General features: G+C 42.3%; 6 protein-coding genes across 6 annotated transcripts; 4 read left to right on the top strand and 2 right to left on the bottom strand.

Annotated features, from left to right (window-relative positions):
- Positions 1-1,076: 1,076 nt before the first annotated feature.
- On the top strand, positions 1,077-2,846 carry USO1 (Uso1p; the record flags this gene model as incomplete). The annotated part of the gene is made up of 1 exon (XM_024857223.1): positions 1,077-2,846. One exon carries the CDS (start codon positions 1,077-1,079, stop codon positions 2,844-2,846), a length of 1,770 nt encoding a protein of 589 aa, XP_024714359.1.
- Positions 2,847-4,064: 1,218 nt separating this feature from the next.
- On the top strand, positions 4,065-5,213 carry ABZ1 (4-amino-4-deoxychorismate synthase; the record flags this gene model as incomplete). Its single annotated transcript, XM_024857222.1, has 1 exon — positions 4,065-5,213. The coding sequence occupies one exon, from the start codon at positions 4,065-4,067 to the stop codon at positions 5,211-5,213; it is 1,149 nt and encodes a 382-aa protein (XP_024714358.1).
- A 109-nt stretch (positions 5,214-5,322) lies between these two features.
- C7M61_001823 (uncharacterized protein) lies at positions 5,323-7,638 on the top strand (the record flags this gene model as incomplete). Its single annotated transcript, XM_024857221.1, has 1 exon — positions 5,323-7,638. The coding sequence occupies one exon, from the start codon at positions 5,323-5,325 to the stop codon at positions 7,636-7,638; it is 2,316 nt and encodes a 771-aa protein (XP_024714357.1).
- Positions 7,639-8,170: 532 nt separating this feature from the next.
- Positions 8,171-8,974, bottom strand: C7M61_001822 (uncharacterized protein; the record flags this gene model as incomplete). Its single annotated transcript, XM_024857220.1, has 1 exon — positions 8,171-8,974. The coding sequence occupies one exon, from the start codon at positions 8,972-8,974 to the stop codon at positions 8,171-8,173; it is 804 nt and encodes a 267-aa protein (XP_024714356.1).
- A 2,066-nt stretch (positions 8,975-11,040) lies between these two features.
- IMG2 (mitochondrial 54S ribosomal mL49 domain-containing protein) lies at positions 11,041-13,657 on the top strand (the record flags this gene model as incomplete). The annotated part of the gene is made up of 2 exons (XM_024857219.1): positions 11,041-12,511; positions 13,323-13,657. 2 exons carry the CDS (start codon positions 11,041-11,043, stop codon positions 13,655-13,657), a joined length of 1,806 nt encoding a protein of 601 aa, XP_024714355.1.
- Positions 13,658-13,735: 78 nt separating this feature from the next.
- On the bottom strand, positions 13,736-17,668 carry SSK2 (mitogen-activated protein kinase kinase kinase; the record flags this gene model as incomplete). The annotated part of the gene is made up of 2 exons (XM_024857218.1): positions 13,736-15,293; positions 15,654-17,668. 2 exons carry the CDS (start codon positions 17,666-17,668, stop codon positions 13,736-13,738), a joined length of 3,573 nt encoding a protein of 1,190 aa, XP_024714354.1.
- Positions 17,669-17,726: the final 58 nt, after the last annotated feature.

Here is a 17,726-nt window from a genome sequence, read left to right as displayed (position 1 = left end):
TCTCTTCTTTGATGGACTCTTTGCTGAGTCACTCAGACTTCCATGTGAGATCATACGCAATTCAGCTTTTGGAAGCCCTTATTTTGACACGGCCAGTCAAATTGAGAGACTTATTTACCATGGTTCCTTCGTCAATTTCCTCGGCAGTTAATATTTTGAATGATGAGCATGATCAAATAAGAAATGAGGCTATATTACTTCTAATGGCATTGGTCAAAGACAATAATAACATACAGAAGATTGTGGCATTTGAGAACACATTCGAAATTCTCTTTAATGTGATTAAAGAAGAAGGAGGAGTTCGAGGCTCCATCATTGTCCAAGATTGCCTTACATTATTATTTAATCTCCTCGCCTACAATGCTTCGAATCAGAAATATTTTTTAGAAACTGGATGCATTCCAGTTTTAGTGGAGCTTTTGTCGGATCCATTTTCACAAGAATTTGAAATTACGCTGCAACCAGAAACCATAACATGGCACGATCAAAGGGTATGCAACATGAAGATGATCTTGGAGATTTGTCGTACATTTGTGGAGAAAGAAAGTCACGACTTCACATATAAGCAAAATTTACTTTTCGAGCATGGGGTTTTCATCGCAGTATTAAAAATTGCATTCACGTTCGAGATAAATGTTGCTCTTCGTTCCCTAGCTTTAAGCATCACAGGCGACCTCATGGCTGGAAACCACAAAGTGCAATTTGAGTTTTCCAAGTTTGATGTTCCAAGCTTCGATCCATCGCTTCCGATTGGAAATACGGTGAACACTCTCGCAGCGCCGCAGGCCTTGTTAAATTGGGCACTTAATTTGAATTCCGTTCATTACTTTAGCATTCGTTTATTTGCCTCTTACTGCTTTCAGTGTTTCGTTGAAAAAAACAAGGATGCTAAAATTGGATTTCTTGAAGATCAGATTAGGAGTTTCGAAAGTGGATTAATCCATCAAGATGATTCTGACGAACGAAGGAGCAACATAGGAATCGAAAACCAATCCAACATACTATCAGTTTTACTGCACTATGATGATGGGATCAAACTAAACTCTTACAAACCGTGGTTTGCTGCATTCTTCATGATGTCTCTTATTGAAGATTGCGAGGAAGCGAGGCGTACTGCAAGAGCTGTAACTGTTGGAAATGAGAAAGATGGAGAAGAGGTGATGTGCTTCATTCAGGCGATAGCACAGATCTTGGTGACGACTCTTCATTCGAACGACTCTAGAATCCCCGTTGCATACACCTCGCTACTTTCATTCTGGCTTTATGAAGACTTTGAAGCGGTTGATGATTTTTTGCGAGATATTGATTCAGTGAAAGCCATCATGTCGGCCATTATGAGTAGCGGATCTAATGCAACCGATTTGGCAGATTGTTCATGCTTCATACTCATCGGCATAGCATTCGAATTCTCGAGGCATTCTTCGCCTTTTCCTCGGTCAGAATTTCATAATATCATTGTGAAGTCATTGGGTGCCGATAACTACGCTTTGAAGGTGAAGAAGATGTTCCATAAATATTTGGAAGGTACAACTAACGATTTGTTCACCCAAGAAATTACTAAAGATGAGACTGGTCTTCCTAAAGTCTTCCTCATACCTCAGTATTTACATCTTCTTCAAGATAACGCATACCGAATAAGACTGGCATTACTTCACGACCCTCAAAGGGACCCAATCCTCAAGGTTACATATGAGATGTTCGAAGATCTAAGGGAAGAGTACGAAAGCTTAAAAGCTTCGAGTGATGCACGTGCAACGGAGCTTGAGGACAAGTTAAAGGATTCACGACAATCTGTGATTGACTTGAAAGCAACTTTAGCAGATGTTGAACGAAAGCTGACAAGCGTAGAAAGCGAAGCTCAGATGCTCCGCAAATCTAACGAAGAGATGAAGACAAAAAATGAAGACCTTTACTCAAGAATGAAAGTGGTGGAAGACTTACAAAGCAAACTGAGTAATGATTTGACGAAATGCAAGGGCAATCTAGAACATACTAATAAAGAGAAAGCCGTGCTTCTCAGAGATTTCAAAGACCTAGAGACTCGCTTCAAGGAGGCTAGTGATGGAAAACAACTTGCAGAGAATGGTATTAACAAGATGAACAAGGAGCTTAGGAGTCTAACAGAGAGTCTCAAAACAACTGAAGCCCAACTCGAAGCTGTAACTATAGCTTCGCAGCGTGCCTCCAAACAATCGCAGAATAAAATAGAACTGCTCACTTATGAAGTTAAGAGGCTCCAAAACACCAAGTTGGGGAATGAAAATAAATTTGGCAATGGCGAGGATGAGCTACGCCGAGCGCAACAGAGCATACACCACTTGCAGATGAAGCTCAATGACTGTATAGCTGAGAAAGATGGAAAAGCATTTGAGGCTAAGACTTTGATGGAAAAGCTTAAATCAGCAGCACTTATAGTCAACAACTTAAAAAAACTGTTGTCTGATAAGGAATCAGAATTAGCTGAGATGAAGACGCGATGGGGCGTGGATTCATCCCAAAGGTCTGGATACGATGACGTCGTACCGGTGGCGGACAATACCGATTCGAAAGCGAAGGGTTCTTTCGAAGCTTTGACAATACAAGGACGCTCTATTGATAGTTCACCAAGCTCCAGCGCCGCAAGTGATGATCTAAGAACGACTATCAAAAATTTGAGGCTACAAAATGAAGAGCTACAGGTCTCCATGACACTGGAGAAGGATCGTTTCAGAGCTCTTCAAGGCGATTTCGATGAATTAATGCTCCTTTGGGAAAATCTGATGGCTAAGAATTCATTTTACAAAAAGCGACTCATAGAGCTACATGAAAACGTTTCCGGTGACGAAGATGAAGAAAGTACAACGTAATTAGAAATCTCGCGCAAACCGTTGAAATTCAACACAAGACCAAAGAAAAACACATCTGAAAAACTTGCATATAGACATGTGCAGTCTTTGTATAGAAAATAGTGTACGGCACCACTTCTTCACTCTGGGGATATGATTCTTTTAATTGACTCTTACGATTCATTCAGCAACAATCTCCGAGCCTTGATAGAGTCGGAAACTGGTAAAGAGGTCGTGTGCGTTCAAAATGACTTCGTTCTACCAAATGAGTATCTTGAACAATTTTCGAACTGGATATCGAAGTTTGAGTACATCGTTATTGGTCCGGGGCCCGGTCATCCAGAGAGGCATCAGGACGTGGGCATAATAAATTGGATATTCAAATATTTAAGCAACACGAACTCCGAAGCTATTCCCATACTTGGGGTATGTCTCGGGTTTCAGAGCCTTTGCTATGCATTCGGCAATACGATTGAGGAGCTAGAACATGTACGACATGGACAAATCTTCAAGATCGAACCGAGAGCATGCTCCCTTTTTGGCGAGAACCCTCATGGATTTGAGAGCGTTAGATATCATTCGCTAGGAATTCGACTTGAGGATCTCAACAACGAGATCATCCCCTTGGCCACATGCAATGATAATGGAATAGATATAGTTATGGCAGGACAACATAAAAGTTTGCCGTTTTATGGCGTTCAATACCATCCGGAGTCAATATGCTCAAAAAAGGGACAAGAGCTCATTCGCTCTTTTGATAACTTGGCAAGCGAATTCAATCGAAGCGGAAGGCGACAATTCGATTCACATCATAGCTCAAAATCGCTGGTCTCGCGCAACGTTGATTTGAGTAGCAATGTTGTCTCCACTTTAGACACTTGCGTCTTCGGCTTGCCGTTAAGATTTGGCGAGAGGTGTCCTTCACCAGTTGACTTATGCGATAAATTGCAAATGTGGGGTCATGAGATATTTCTTCTCAATTCAGCAGCCGAACCCGGGGACTGGTCCATAATAGGTCTACCTATTTCCGGTGAAAGTGAAGTAATATCGCATTCTCTCAACAGACCTAATATCGTTAGAGTTGGTAAGCATAACGAGAAGGAACAGGCTGAGGTTGATGTATCTTCAGTATGGGAATTTCTTCATGACAGGATGAGGAGACGTTTTGTGGATAGAGCGAAGGCAGAGCAAAGTATATCGCATCTACCGATCAGGCCAAGTCCCTTTTTTGGAGGGTATATGGGTCTCATTTCATATGAGGAGGGTAAGCATGTTATTCTTGACAATGCTAGGAGCATTTGCCATCAGGATGTCCCCGATTTGAAACTTTTATTCATCGAGAGATTCCTCATTTTTGATCACACGACTCAAAATTGGGCCTTGCTTTCCATCAAAATGGATGACCAACCCTGGTTGACGACCTTTTCGGAAAAGCTTGTCAAATCGCATATACCAAATCTTCAAAAAAGCGACGTTCCCGAGAGTGTTAAAGAACTCTGCGAAGACGGTCTCATTAAGTTCGATTTTCCAGACAGAGAAGCTTACAGAAAGCAGTTCGAGGCCTGTCAGAAACATTTACATTCGGGAGACTCTTACGAGCTCTGTTTAACGACCCAGCTGAAAATTAAGCTTCCTTACAGTGTCCAAGCGTGGGAGATGTATAAAATCCTTGCTTTACACAAGAATCCTTCACCATATTCATCATTTATGGCATTTGACGACTGTGTCCTTTTGTCGTCTTCCCCGGAGCGATTTTTATGTTGGAAAGATGATGAGGTCGATAGAAAGAAGAAAGTCGTTGAATTGAGACCGATTAAGGGGACAGTTAAGAACGATGGCTCGATAACTTCAGACATGGCGCAATCGCTCCTCAAAACACCGAAAGAAATGGGGGAGAATCTCATGATTGTTGATCTCATTAGGCATGATCTTAATCCATTTGTGAAAAAAGTGGATGTCAGTGCTTTGATGACAGTTGAGAAGTATAAAACTGTCTATCAGCTTGTAAGCGTAATAAAGGGGGAGCTTCACAACAGTTGTGGTTGGGAAGTTTTGGCAGAGTCGCTTCCTCCAGGGTCAATGACCGGAGCGCCAAAGAAGAGATCAATTGAACTTCTTCATGACATTGAGGCCTTGCAAGAAGGAATGAAAAGCAGAAGAAGAGGCATTTACAGTGGAGTAGCAGGATATTGGTCAATCACGGATGAAGCGGACTGGTCTGTAACAATACGGTCCTTGTTTCATTATAAGCACGACAAAGAAAATTCCGAACAAGAGCAGGTGTGGCGCATTGGGGCAGGGGGTGCCATTACAGTTTTGAGTGATGAAGCGGCCGAATGGGACGAGATGTCACTCAAATTGTCTAGCGCTCTTCAAATATTTAAATAGGTCCATACAAAGTCGTGCATATGCTAAATTTCGTCGAGTGCGAACGAAACTGCAAGCCAAAATTTCGTACTCCTCTCACCTCCAACCAACATTTGAGCTTCATTACATAATGTCATTTCATGCTCCAGGTCAGCAGGGGTCTCATTTGGGTGGTCATACAAACACATCTTATGATTTCCAGGAAACCTATGAGGGATTGGGTGAAGTTGATGACGATGATGCCTTGAACAGCGAAACATTTGGTGTTTCTGATGTTGGCAAAGATTTTGATTTCGGACAAACAGCCGTATCACACTCGACATCCCAGACCATCAATCCTCAAATATCATATGCGCGAGCTGCTGCAAACGATGATGATTTTATGAAAGATTTATGGGGGATGCCTGCTCATAACAAGCAGGATGAATCGAAACCTATTGAGCAAGAGAAAAAATTTCTTAGCTTGGAGGAAATTGAAGCGCTGTTGTCTCAGAGCAATCTATCTCAAAGGCAAGGTGAGAATTTTGTTCCTCCACAGCAGCAGTACTACCCTGGGGCTTTTCCACAAAATCAATTCGGTGGCTTCATGGTCCCACAAGGTTTCATCCCCCCACCTGGTCCATATGGAGTACCTCCACCACCCCAATTTGTGACCATGCAACATCCAAATGGGTACATGATGAACCAAGGACAAGGCTTTCCTGCCGCTCCTATCCCAGCAGAAGCCAAACACTCGATTGGCATTTCTCAAGCGGAAAATTTCACCAGACCAAGGGAGAATGTTCCTCAACATACTTTGGGGGATGTGAGCAACGTGAAATCCAACTTGAGAAATGAATCAGGAACAAATCAAGCAGTTGTATCCAGAGATGCCGATAAATTGGGCGAATTTCCACTTTTAGGAGCGCCAAATACCTCAAGTAAGCGCTTACAAGCTCAGAAAGTGGCGTCACACAGTCATGATCCAAAGACAGAGGAGGTCCGCCCCGAGGAGCTGGCCCCAATTAATGAAGAACAACATGCCCTCATGTTGAAGCGTCAGGAGAAAGTGGCACGCATTATGCGCTACTCAGGTGTGATGAATCCAAAAGACAAAGACTTTGTTACAAGATTTCAGCTCTCCCAGATTGTTACGGATGACCCCTACAACGAGGACTTTTACGCTCAAGTGTATCGTGTCATCCATCCGAAATCCACTCCAGGTGCTTTGGCACCTTCTCATGGGCAACAAGAACCCAATTCTATTGCTCAAGCGTATCTCGACCAAAGTGGACATAGACTTGGTGGTAGATTCAAACGCGCGGATGTTGCATTGCAAAGAATGCAGCAACAAGTCCAAAAGGCTGTTAGTGTAGCAAAGGAGCGTCAAAGTTTGCCTCACAATGAAAGAGAGGGTGTCTTAGGAAAAATATCTGTTGGTTCAGGAAAGAAACCTAGGCAGCAGTTAACCATTTTGAGCAAAGCGGCTCAACGAGCAAAGGATGTTTCGAGCAGTGCTTCTGATGATCAACCCATTGCCCCAAGCCAACGGGTTAAGAAGTACACGAGGAAGGACATCTTGGCTATCTTGGAGGATATTATTAACAACCTCATGGCCGTCGAGAGTGACTCGCGCACTGATGCACATGTGGATACATCATCGCTATGGAACTCGCTACACGTTTTGGATAGCTCTTCCTCTTCTGGAGATGATGAGCTGTTTGTGAATCCCTTCATTCAGTGTTTAAATCATGAGAAGGCTTTAAAAATACTTCCACGTTTGTTTAAGTTCTTATCCAGGCAACAGACACTTACAATTGTGACCTTGGTTATGTCAAATCTTGAGAACTTGAATGTTATCAAGGAAGGATCGTACACAATTTATCCAAACAAAACCATTCCGTCAAAAGTTTTAAGGCTCGTTGATATCTATTCGTTAACCTTTTGCAAAATCTTGATGAATTCAGTTCAAGAATTCAAGTTTCATGAAATCATAGGGCTTCTCGTCATTTTGATCCAGCATAATGTTGTGTCATTTGTGTCAACAACGAAGATCGGGTTGTCTATTATTACAAGTTTGCTCTCACGAGCAGAACTTATCAGAGGAGAGGGAACAATATCTGCTACCGATTTGTCCGAATGGACATCCTGCTACGACGAGTTGTTCACTGCTCTAGAGTCAAGACTAGCTGCGATTTTCCCTCCTTCCAACAACGACTCTCAAAACGATTACGTTTGGCAGTTCTTGGCAACTTTGTCACTTGGAGGCAAACTAAGCCACCAACGTATCATAGTTGACGAGGTAAGGGATGAAATTTTTGGAGTTATGAACCGAGCAAAAGCCATTGCAAATACTGATATGGACAAGTTGCACGAAAAGCAAAGCATGTTGAATAACTTGAATATGTACTTGGTTGTAATGGGCTTGGTGGCAAACGAGAATGAAATTCTGGAATTGCAAAATTAGTTCGCTTGAACCTGGTCTTGCCTCAACTGTTAAGTATCCACAATATATTACACCCAACCGCTATCAACATTTCTCTTTTCGTTGAACGAAATCTCAGAATCAAAGGTACCTTCAAATTTCATTTTGGGTTCAAATGATGACAAGCAGCCTTTCATTCATTTGCATTAGATTTACTTTCAAATTTCATAGAATTACATAAATACGACCCACGATTAGATTTTCTAACACTGGGATCACAAGGGCTATCTATTAGCGTTCTTTCCAATGGCAGGTCTTGGTTATTCATGAAACACAGAGCTTTGCAGTTGATTCGAAGACGTCATTCGAGAAAATACATCAAGATGAAGGACTGATCCCGATATTGAGTCTGGCTCTTTACCTGTTTCATCCAAAGTGTTCAACCTAACTTCCTGACATTTGAAACTTAGCGCCATCAGTGAATCATGACGTTAGATTCAAGTTGAACAATCCATTGATATCATGCAATTGTAATGTGTCTTTTTTCATGATACTCTTTCATCTTCAAATTGAATCACTGGTTGCTCTTAGCTCTAACCCAAAGTTCCCGCTCGTCATGCTCTCTCCATAATCGACTTAATGTGATACCAAGACTATACTTTTTTTTCTGTATCTCATCTTGCTTCGTTTTCAACTTCTCTATGGCCCTAGCGATTTTGTTTCTCGTAGAGTAGTCAATTTCCACATTGTAAGGTGGGAGAAGATTGCTCAAAAATTCAATTTCTTTGTTGATCTTTTCGACTCGAACAGCATATCCATCATATTTCGCTTGGCTTCGCTGAAGCTGCTCATTTTTCGAAAGTGGCTTCTTTTCTTTTGGCTCCAGACGGTCAATGGTGTTACCATACGAGTATTGCCGTTGACCATTATTCGTACCAGCACTCGTGTTGATAGTGTCTCTAGATACTTTTCGAACAGTGAACTTCACTGGCTTCTTCTTGTCTAGCTTAGGCAAACGCTGCGAAAAGGTTTCCGAGTCCGGGGATTGAACAGCAGAAGAAGTTGCCGATGTATTTGGGGAACTTTCGACAATTTTCTCGGCTTCTTGTCTGTTTAAATCAGCTATCGGTAGCGAACCACTTAGCGCCTGCAGCGAAAGAGAGTTGATAAGCCTTTTGGTCAGTTCAGACAGTTCTACCAGCGAAATCGATCCAGAAGGCAGATGAGCACTTCCCAGGTCTGTAGTAGGTTTTGTATGATCGGCGACAGGTGTAATATCGATTGGTTTTCCTTCATCGTCCACGTTAGTTTTGTCTTGGGGTTCCATCATGCGTTCGTTTGTTTTGTTTTTCGTTATTACCACGTTAGCTGATGTCATAGCAGAGCTGTTAAATTGTCTTCCTTGTTAAGTAAACGGAGTCGTATGAAAAAATTTACAAAAAAAGGAAGTCGATGTAGAAAAGTTTGGGAGTTATAGACCGATTAGACACGATTTGAGGCGCGAGTCGTGTGTTTACCACTGAGTTTGTTTACACTTTATCGCTTGTGAAGGTAGCCTTAAGATGATGGCTGCAAGAAATATTTTCATACATTACTGTTTAAGAAGCATTCTGAATTTTAAATTTTGAGAGGATTTTGACACTCTTCTCCTTTAAATCTCGATCAATACCAATTCAGGCATGCTCATTACGCGTCATGTGTCTAAAACGGGATGCGAGGAAGTCTGCATGCAGATACTCACGTGCCGGCGTATTCAGTTCCCTAAGCTCCGGAGCTTGTTTGGTGATATGAAAATTAAAAGATTTGGCAATTGAAACGCGAATAAACAAAACGTTCAAAAAGACTGCTAATTCCTTTTCTTTAAGTCACAGCAGATATTCTAAATAAGTGATAGCATTGAGAATGGGAGGAGAAGCTTACGAGTCTATGTAGCTCTCAAGAGCGGACATGTCTCCAAAACAGCCAATGGATACTACTCTAACAAGTGACAACTGTTTTTATTAAAAATTTCATATCCAGTTCGTTATAAATTTCCAGGTAGAGCCTGCTTTTCAATGAGGCTTCATGATTCAGAATATTGCACAGGCCAAAAAAAAAAAAAAAAAACACAATCAAACCGCCTTTGGTGTACGTTAGCGGGATTGACTTATATATCTTGGATCAAGAATTATCTGAACATCATTGCTAGAATTGAATGGTCTTGGATCAGCCATAAGCAACGACCCGTAATCAGCACTTTCATCGAGTTCGAAGACCATTGTTGACATCTCAAGTGAGTCTTGGCTTTCTTCCTGAGACATACGAACTCTACTTCTCGGAGTGAAACCTTTTGCAGATCGGGCCCCTAATTGCGGAACGTCTTCTATCATCGACGAATTGCTTGATTGGTGGTACTTCCGATTAGTTGCCATATCATTCTGCTGCTTCACGCTCGTGAAGGTCGTCTCATCTTCAGGAAAGGGTCTGCTTTTTATTGTTGACAATATTGAGTAAAATTGTAAATCCGGGTCAAAGTAGTGATCGACAATATCTTCCAAAGTATCGTCTGCCATGTCTTCAGATATGTCATCATCCATCTGACCCTTTGTTTTCACCTTCTTGCGACTTCGTGCCCATTTTTGAACTGCTTCATAGCAGAGTCGAATCTTAGCTGTACCAATGCGAAGCATTAGTGTAAACCTGCGCATTATATCCTCTGCATGCTAGCTTTTAAGCGACCAGTTTAAGTGAGTTTTCTTCTCAGATATGTGATAGATATTTGACCAGGCCATGTAAGTAAATACTATAAGTACTTGAGACGCGAGATCCTGTGTGTTATTGATAAAATTCCGGAAACAATAAGGGGATCTGGTAGGGTTTGCATAAATTAGTTCGAAAGATAGAGAATGAAGTAAGCGCGGGGCATGTTTATCTACACTTATGCATGATTTATGCACGTCACAAGTTACTTTCGGAAGTCAAGCTTACATTATTAACAACACACAACCGATTGGGATCACACTGAGGATCAAAGATCTTAAACATGCTAGGAGTCAGAAAGCCAATTGGTTAGTGTCACAAGTGCAGTCTCTTGGCTAAGTGGGCGGGAAGCTGCTCTCCCCTTGTGAGATCGTAGTGAGCCTACTTGGTGGTCAGCAAATTCAGATTTTAAGTTGAGTGAAGAAGACATTTCATACTAAATGGTCCATTATTTACCAGAATATTGTAAACACCAGTGCACCAAAAAATTCCTTCATATAGTCCGAGCTCACTTGATCATCTCAAGTAACCACCAGGGTGAAAAGTGAACACTAACTGAGAAGCGACACTCGTTTAGGTGGACACAGAGCTGAGGAATTAAGGTCTTCACTTCTTTGAAAAATTAACACTTGAACAGCCGACGTCGACCACTGTAAATTGATTGAGGCGGGCCTCGCTTCTTACAACCAATCATTTACATTCAAGATGCCTGACCATAGCCTAGGCTTGGGGACTGTTTTCCCCACGATTGGTAATCTGCCCTCTATGAAAGAGGTTGAACATGTTTTGACTCATGGATACATCCACGGGCATGTCCATCAGCATGATGATCATATGCATATTCATGGTCATATTCACAATCACGACCATCAATCTAACCAGAAAGCGGAGAAGAGTACTACTGCTGCTGAGCCTGATAGTTGCGTGGAGCTTAGTAAAGACTGCGACGGAATATTCTGCAACGAGCTAGACGACTGTTATTTCGGTAATTGCGAGAATCCCAAAGTTTGCGATCTTGATCGGTGCTCATCCGGAGATTGTGTCAATGAAAAGTGTTCGAATGGGGGGAGCCATGACGCTTGCTCCATCGAGTCTTGTGGTGATGAAATTTGCTCGACTGAAATTCCAGAAGTCGAGTGCTGTGATGATCCTAGCTGTCTCAGAGACGTTGAGGCAATATGTGAGGACCCTAAATGTCTTGAGAACCACGAGCTATTCGATCATGAGAACAATTTATGTGAGACCCAACAGCAAAGGATGGCAATATTTCGAAATCTTTTAGAAAATGTTCAAAAAAGCGTCGAGCTGCTGAGAGAAATCAAGAAGGAAGAAGAAGAGGCGCCCAAGAGACAGTACACTGACATCGAGAATTTTGCTACCAAGAGAAGGAAGCTTGAGCCACTAAGTCAAGATAATATTCAAATTCACTTCCCTCATCGTTGCCACCCAACTGCAGATTCTGGAAATGCAAAATCAAATGTTCTTCCGGTGACAAATACGGCGTTGTCCGGTGAAGTACAACCGGTAGATGATATAAAGGCATTGAAAGCTCATCACAACTTGCATCAATCTTGCTTCCATGCGAGGGTACCATCCTTTAAACAAGAGACTACGGAATCTGCGCTTACCACTTCCAGTGAACAGAATGATTTTGATTTTTTCCTCCAATTCAACAATTTTAATCTGCTTTTCGGGGAGGAGCCTGAAAAGATAGGTTCACAAACTCATTTTGACAATTCCGCAATGCAACCGCAGTCACCTAATGCCCCTTCCTCATACTCTTGTAAGTGGGAAAACTGTTGCAAGAAAGTTGATGATAATACTCTTTTGGATCACCTCATCGGCGACCATATTAATGAGGAATATTCCTTGGACAACCGCGAGAGATCTGAAACTCAAGCATTTCAATGCGAGTGGTATAATTGTGGTTTCACAAACGAAGATTACGAGTCCTTTGTCAGTCATCTCAGTACTCATAGAGAGTTGAATGAGGACATAAGTTCAAGCAGCGCACCAGATACAGTCAACAGTGCTCTCAAAAGCTCTCCGTTACTTACTCCAAGCTCAATCGTTTCGTCTCTTGGGTCCCCAAAGCCATTTATTAAGAAAGAGGAACAAAGCCCATCAAATGGAGTGAGCATTACGCAGATGGAGATCAAACCTAAGAAGGTACTGTGTTGCCAGCCGATAGATCCTCTTTTTACTTGCAATTGGCAGGTTGGAACCGATATCAATAATAAGCCCATTATATGTGGGAAGGTTCATGCATCCGATGGCGACCTTCAATCACACCTTCAGCACGATCACATCGGCCTGGGAAAACGTCAATATCGATGTTGTTGGGTCGGCTGTGAAAGAAATGGCGGAAAGCCTTTCATGCAACGACAGAAGCTCTACAGACATATCCATATACATACGAACTACAAACCTTGCAAGTGTGAGATTTGTGGAGCGAGCTTCGCCGTTGCAGCTACTCTTAAACAACATATGAGAATTCATTCAGGCGAGAAACCTTTCGCATGCAAACACTGCGACAAACGGTTCACTACGAGCTCCGCGTTGGCAATCCACACGAGGGTGCATTCGGGCGAGAAGCCCTTGAAATGTCTGTATCCCGGCTGCGGAAAGAGCTTTAGCGAGAGCTCCAATCTAGCGAAGCACAAGCGGGTGCATCAGAAACGATTCACATGCGCTGATTGCGGAATGGTGTTTGATCAAAAGAAACTTTTCACGAAACACAGACGCGAACATGTCACTGACGTTTCTGCTCCATCGATCTAAGACTGCTTGTTGCGCTTTATCAGTCTGCGGTCGTCTATAGTTTCTGCCCACTCGCGAAAGTATATATATACAGGTATAGTATCCTCACGTGAAGAGGGAAATTTTTGAAATTCATCGATCACTAGGCACAATACAACTCTGTTCGAACATGAAGGTCAGCAGGATATTGTTAAAAAATCTTGGTGTCATCAATCCAGAAATACGAGCCAAACCTATTTATGCGGCTCCTTTGCTCTCTAGTTTGAGTGTTGAGGATCTTCCCAATTCCACGTACGACAAAGCTCGCCTATACAGCATCAAGAAAACTTCGAACGGTTACTGGCCAGTATACAAGCGTCTACAAAATACCAAGGTCTCAACTGAAATCAAACGTGTGGATGGAAATGTTCATCTTTTTGCGAAAGAGCTTGTGCAACATCTCGGCACAACATATCCGATTCAAGAGAAGTTGAAAATCAATTCTGTTACAGGACTCGTGAGTATCAAGGGTGATCATACTGAAAAAATTGTATCATTTCTTGAGGAGAAGTACAGGTTATGATGGGGCATAATTGCACGCTGATTGTATATAGCAGACCTTTGGGTCGGATTAATGAATGTTTATATTGCGAATACTCAACTAATTTTCGCCCAACTGATGGCTGTGATCCGACGAAGAACTTAATGGAGCTGACGCTTCACTGGTAGGAGTAATGGCAGGGCCATATTCGGAGGAAGGTGTGGAGCCATCGCTAGAACCAAAGGCGGCTTGTCGAATCTGCACAATCCAAGGGTCGCTCAAGAGTTCGACTGCGCTTGGCCTCTTCGTTGGATCATGCTCAAGACATCTAGATAAAAACTTGCGACCAGATTCGCTCAACTGATCAGGCGAAGGCAATTGTGGCTTGTGCCCAGCAGCAATATGGTACATAATGGCCCACTCATTGTCAAGATTAGCCCAAGGGCGTCTTCCAGTAGCCATTTCTAGTACACAGCAACCAAGAGACCAAATATCAACAACTCCATTCTTGGCTGTTGACTGACCAGTGATTACCTCAGGAGACATATACATCGGCGTTCCTGTCATTGAGTTCAAGTTCTCCGGATTATTCTTCGCAGGTTGCGATGATTGCATGGTCGATCCCCGGGTCTTTCCAGTAGCTGCGATGACCTTAGCAGCTCCAAAATCGACAAACTTAATAACTCCATTGTGGTCCAATAAAATATTCTCGGGCTTGATATCGCGATGAACAACACCAGACTGGTGAAGATACGCCAAACCTTCCAACATCTGTAAAGTGTAGACTTGAATCACCATTTCGTCCTCGATACGACCGTGAGCCAAAAGTCCTGAAAGACTGCCACCCTCACAGAATTCCATAAAGATGTAGACTTTGTCCCTATGAACCTCCACACCAAAGTACTGCACGACATTAGGATGGTTCAACATTTCCAAGACAGTCATCTCATCTCTGATAGACGGAATTATTTTGATTGATTGACTGTCATGGAATCTTATCTCTTTCACAGCCATCACACCACCGGTATCCAAATTGACAGCCGCAAAGACTTGACCAAACGAGCCTCCGCCAATGAACCTACCTTTCTGCCATCTAATCGAAACACTCGAGAAAGAGGACGCAAGGAGTTTAACAAAATGGTATTCCAGATCAGACACATCCAACACCCGACCAATAGAATTGAGCTGCTCTTGGACCTCTGCCCTGTAATTCTCAATTTCCTCAATTTCCTTCATGACATCTTCGCGATAAGCTGTAAGAATATATTCATCGTCAGTGGTGTTCTCAATTTTGTGACGTTGAGATGTCCACTTAAGCAACTTCTTTTTCTCAGCTTCGCTTGAACGAGCTCCCATGATGTCGAAATGAGAAATCAAGAGTGACATACATCTAGCCACTTTGAGTCTGAGCTTATTGAACTGTTCCTCGTTTAACACTAGAACATTGAACCCGCGAGTCATCTCCATGGAAAACTCGAGAGCAAGCACACACCATCGGAAGGTTTTCCTGTCTGTCGGAATACAATCATCGCAAATGAAGCTTACCCATTGGATGGATAGTTGAATCAACTTCATTATCACAGTTGATTTTTTCAGAGGGTCTGCCCACTTTACCGAACCCTTTCCAAAGTCTCTGGCATAAATGAAATAAGAATTGACCAATTCTTGGTAGCCACCGCTTGGTATAAGTTTTTTGCATCGTTCCATTATAATTTTCACAGAATCAAGTATCGCCAATGTCATTTTGAAAAAAATTTTGTTAATTTTTGTGAGCTCATGATGGACTTTCACCAAAGAAGAGCGCTGTTCCACGACTTTAAGTGTGTTTCCTCCTCCCATGGCATCTGTTACGGTTTCAACAAAGCGACTTTTTAGATCCATTAGATTAAATTCTGGATCACTTGTCACAAAGAGCATTTGTCCCACTTTAACATCTGATATCGGGACTTCTTTAATGTTTAATGTGATCATGTCACCTTCCCAAACAATAGGCTTAGGCGGACACAAAGCCAAGACGTATCCGAGGTTCAGAATATACTCTTCCGGGATAGCAAACTCCATACCCGAGACGTTTACCATGTTTAAGAGGCTAACAAACTCATCGAATGACTCCGACTGATCAATACCAATCCGCGATCCATTAATGATCCTTAGAATTTCAGATTCGTTATCTTTCAACTCAGGACTCGAGAAAAAGTACATTCCCTGTGCCTCAACAGTACCGGTGTAGACAAGGAAGTGATTAGTACTTTTCAAGGCCTCAAGCAAGGCTTTAGTTCGACTCCCGTTATTTGTCGGTATTTCGAATGCCACTGAATTGGTGAAAGAGCGTGATAACTCACTTGTGAATCTCGCAAGCTTTCTTCTCAACTGTCCGAAGTTTTCTGTGGTAGAATTATACCACCTTATGAGCTCCAGTGAGCTCATATTGGAGCTAGGGGGATTTTTAATCTGGTTGTTGAGATACGACAAAAGCTTTTGGCACAATCGCAGCGTGATAAGAGTTATGTTCTCCGCAACAACTATGCTACCCCCATCAATGAATTCACCTAATGACTTGAGAAAGTTCCAAGTGTCTTCCAATTCCTCTGGCTCCTTGTTTGTTCTGAACGTGCTTGGTGTTTTGGAACTATCTATGAGCTTCCTGTTGAGGAGAACGAGGAAGTAGCGGACGCACTGAAGAACGACTTTATCGAAATCTAGGATATCAGAGTCAAATAAATCTTCAATGAGCCATGTTTTATTCTCATCAGGCTTGCAATAGCTCATAATACCATTCTTCACTTCTAGCGCGATTGTGATGTACGATTTGAAATCCTCAATCATCTGGTCAATCATCATCAAAGTGGGATTTTGAAGCTTCAAAGCATACTTCATTCGTATGTTGATAATCTCCTTTATGAGACGTAAGGGAATAAGGCAAAGCTGAATTAAATCATGAATATAGTCAGGAAGCTTGAGCACCTCGAAGATATGCCCGAGATTGATATATGTCTCCCTTGACTTGACCATCCATGGCGCTAACGGTATAAAAATTCGTTTGCGAAAGATGGTGTGAACGTCTTTCTCCTTCATAAGACGTTCAGCCAAAGACTTATTGTCCTCCTCAAAAATTTTTTTCACAACTTTGTTTTTAGAGCTTGTGAGGCTATCTCGTTCAAGTTCAGCTTCATTGGGTACCAGCGCATCAGCTTTCCCCCTCATAATATCAAGATCATCATTTCCAACCCACAGTTTGAATGACTGCGATTCTCTTTCAATTGCATCAGTAATACTTAACCATGCGTTGAGAGCGTCAATGCGGTTTTGAAACGCTTCGGATCGACACGCCGGCTTGTCATGCTTCATATCCTCCAAGCTTCGCCATTGATCGCATACTCTCTCATACTTCTCAAGAATTTCGACAACCTGCTGGCGCGGTGACTTACTGTCTTTATCATAGGAGAGTTCAAAGCTCATGATATCTTCAATCAACTGCTCAGTAAGAGTTCTGCGGTAAAAAATTATCTTCTTTTGATCATCCTCTGTCCTGTTGAAGAGTTTTGCACGAATTCCAAACCATAAGTTCTCCTTGTAGTTCGTATGCAAAAAGGGTTCTTGGCCGTCGTTGACACTTGTGTTATCGATGATTTTGGTTTTTTCTGACCTGACAACATCTCCTGTGAGTACAGATGATAACATTGCCTGCCAGTCAAGACGTTCAAGGACTGCTGGATCTTTCACTGTATCCTCGCTTATCAGATTTGTTTTATCGAAACTGATGTTGGAGTTTGATGACTTCATGATATCGAACGCGAGACTGTAGTCGATCTGGTACTTCTCATCATCCATGTCTATTAGAAGGTCAGTGTTACCGTAAGTCAGGAAATCGTCATCATCTTCATCATCTTCATTATTGTTAATCTCGCCCTTGCTCAGTTCCTCGTCCGCACTTTTGATTCCCTTAGTATAGTAATCATTATCCCATTGGTTTCTTATTCTTCTGAGATAAGCCCTTTCTTGTGCAAGATACTGATTGCTGTTGTGGAGATTGTTGGCGAGTGTCTGACTCATTGATTTAGCACGAGTCTTTCGAGAGTCCCCGGATGTTGCAGCATTAAGTGTGGGAGCA

The sequence above is a fragment of the Candidozyma pseudohaemuli genome (assembly GCF_003013735.1).
Source record: "Candidozyma pseudohaemuli strain B12108 chromosome Unknown scaffold00003, whole genome shotgun sequence".
NCBI lineage: Eukaryota > Fungi > Ascomycota > Pichiomycetes > Serinales > Metschnikowiaceae > Candidozyma > Candidozyma pseudohaemuli.
Note: the sequence above shows the minus strand (reverse complement) of the source record. Positions and strands in the feature narration are given on the sequence as shown.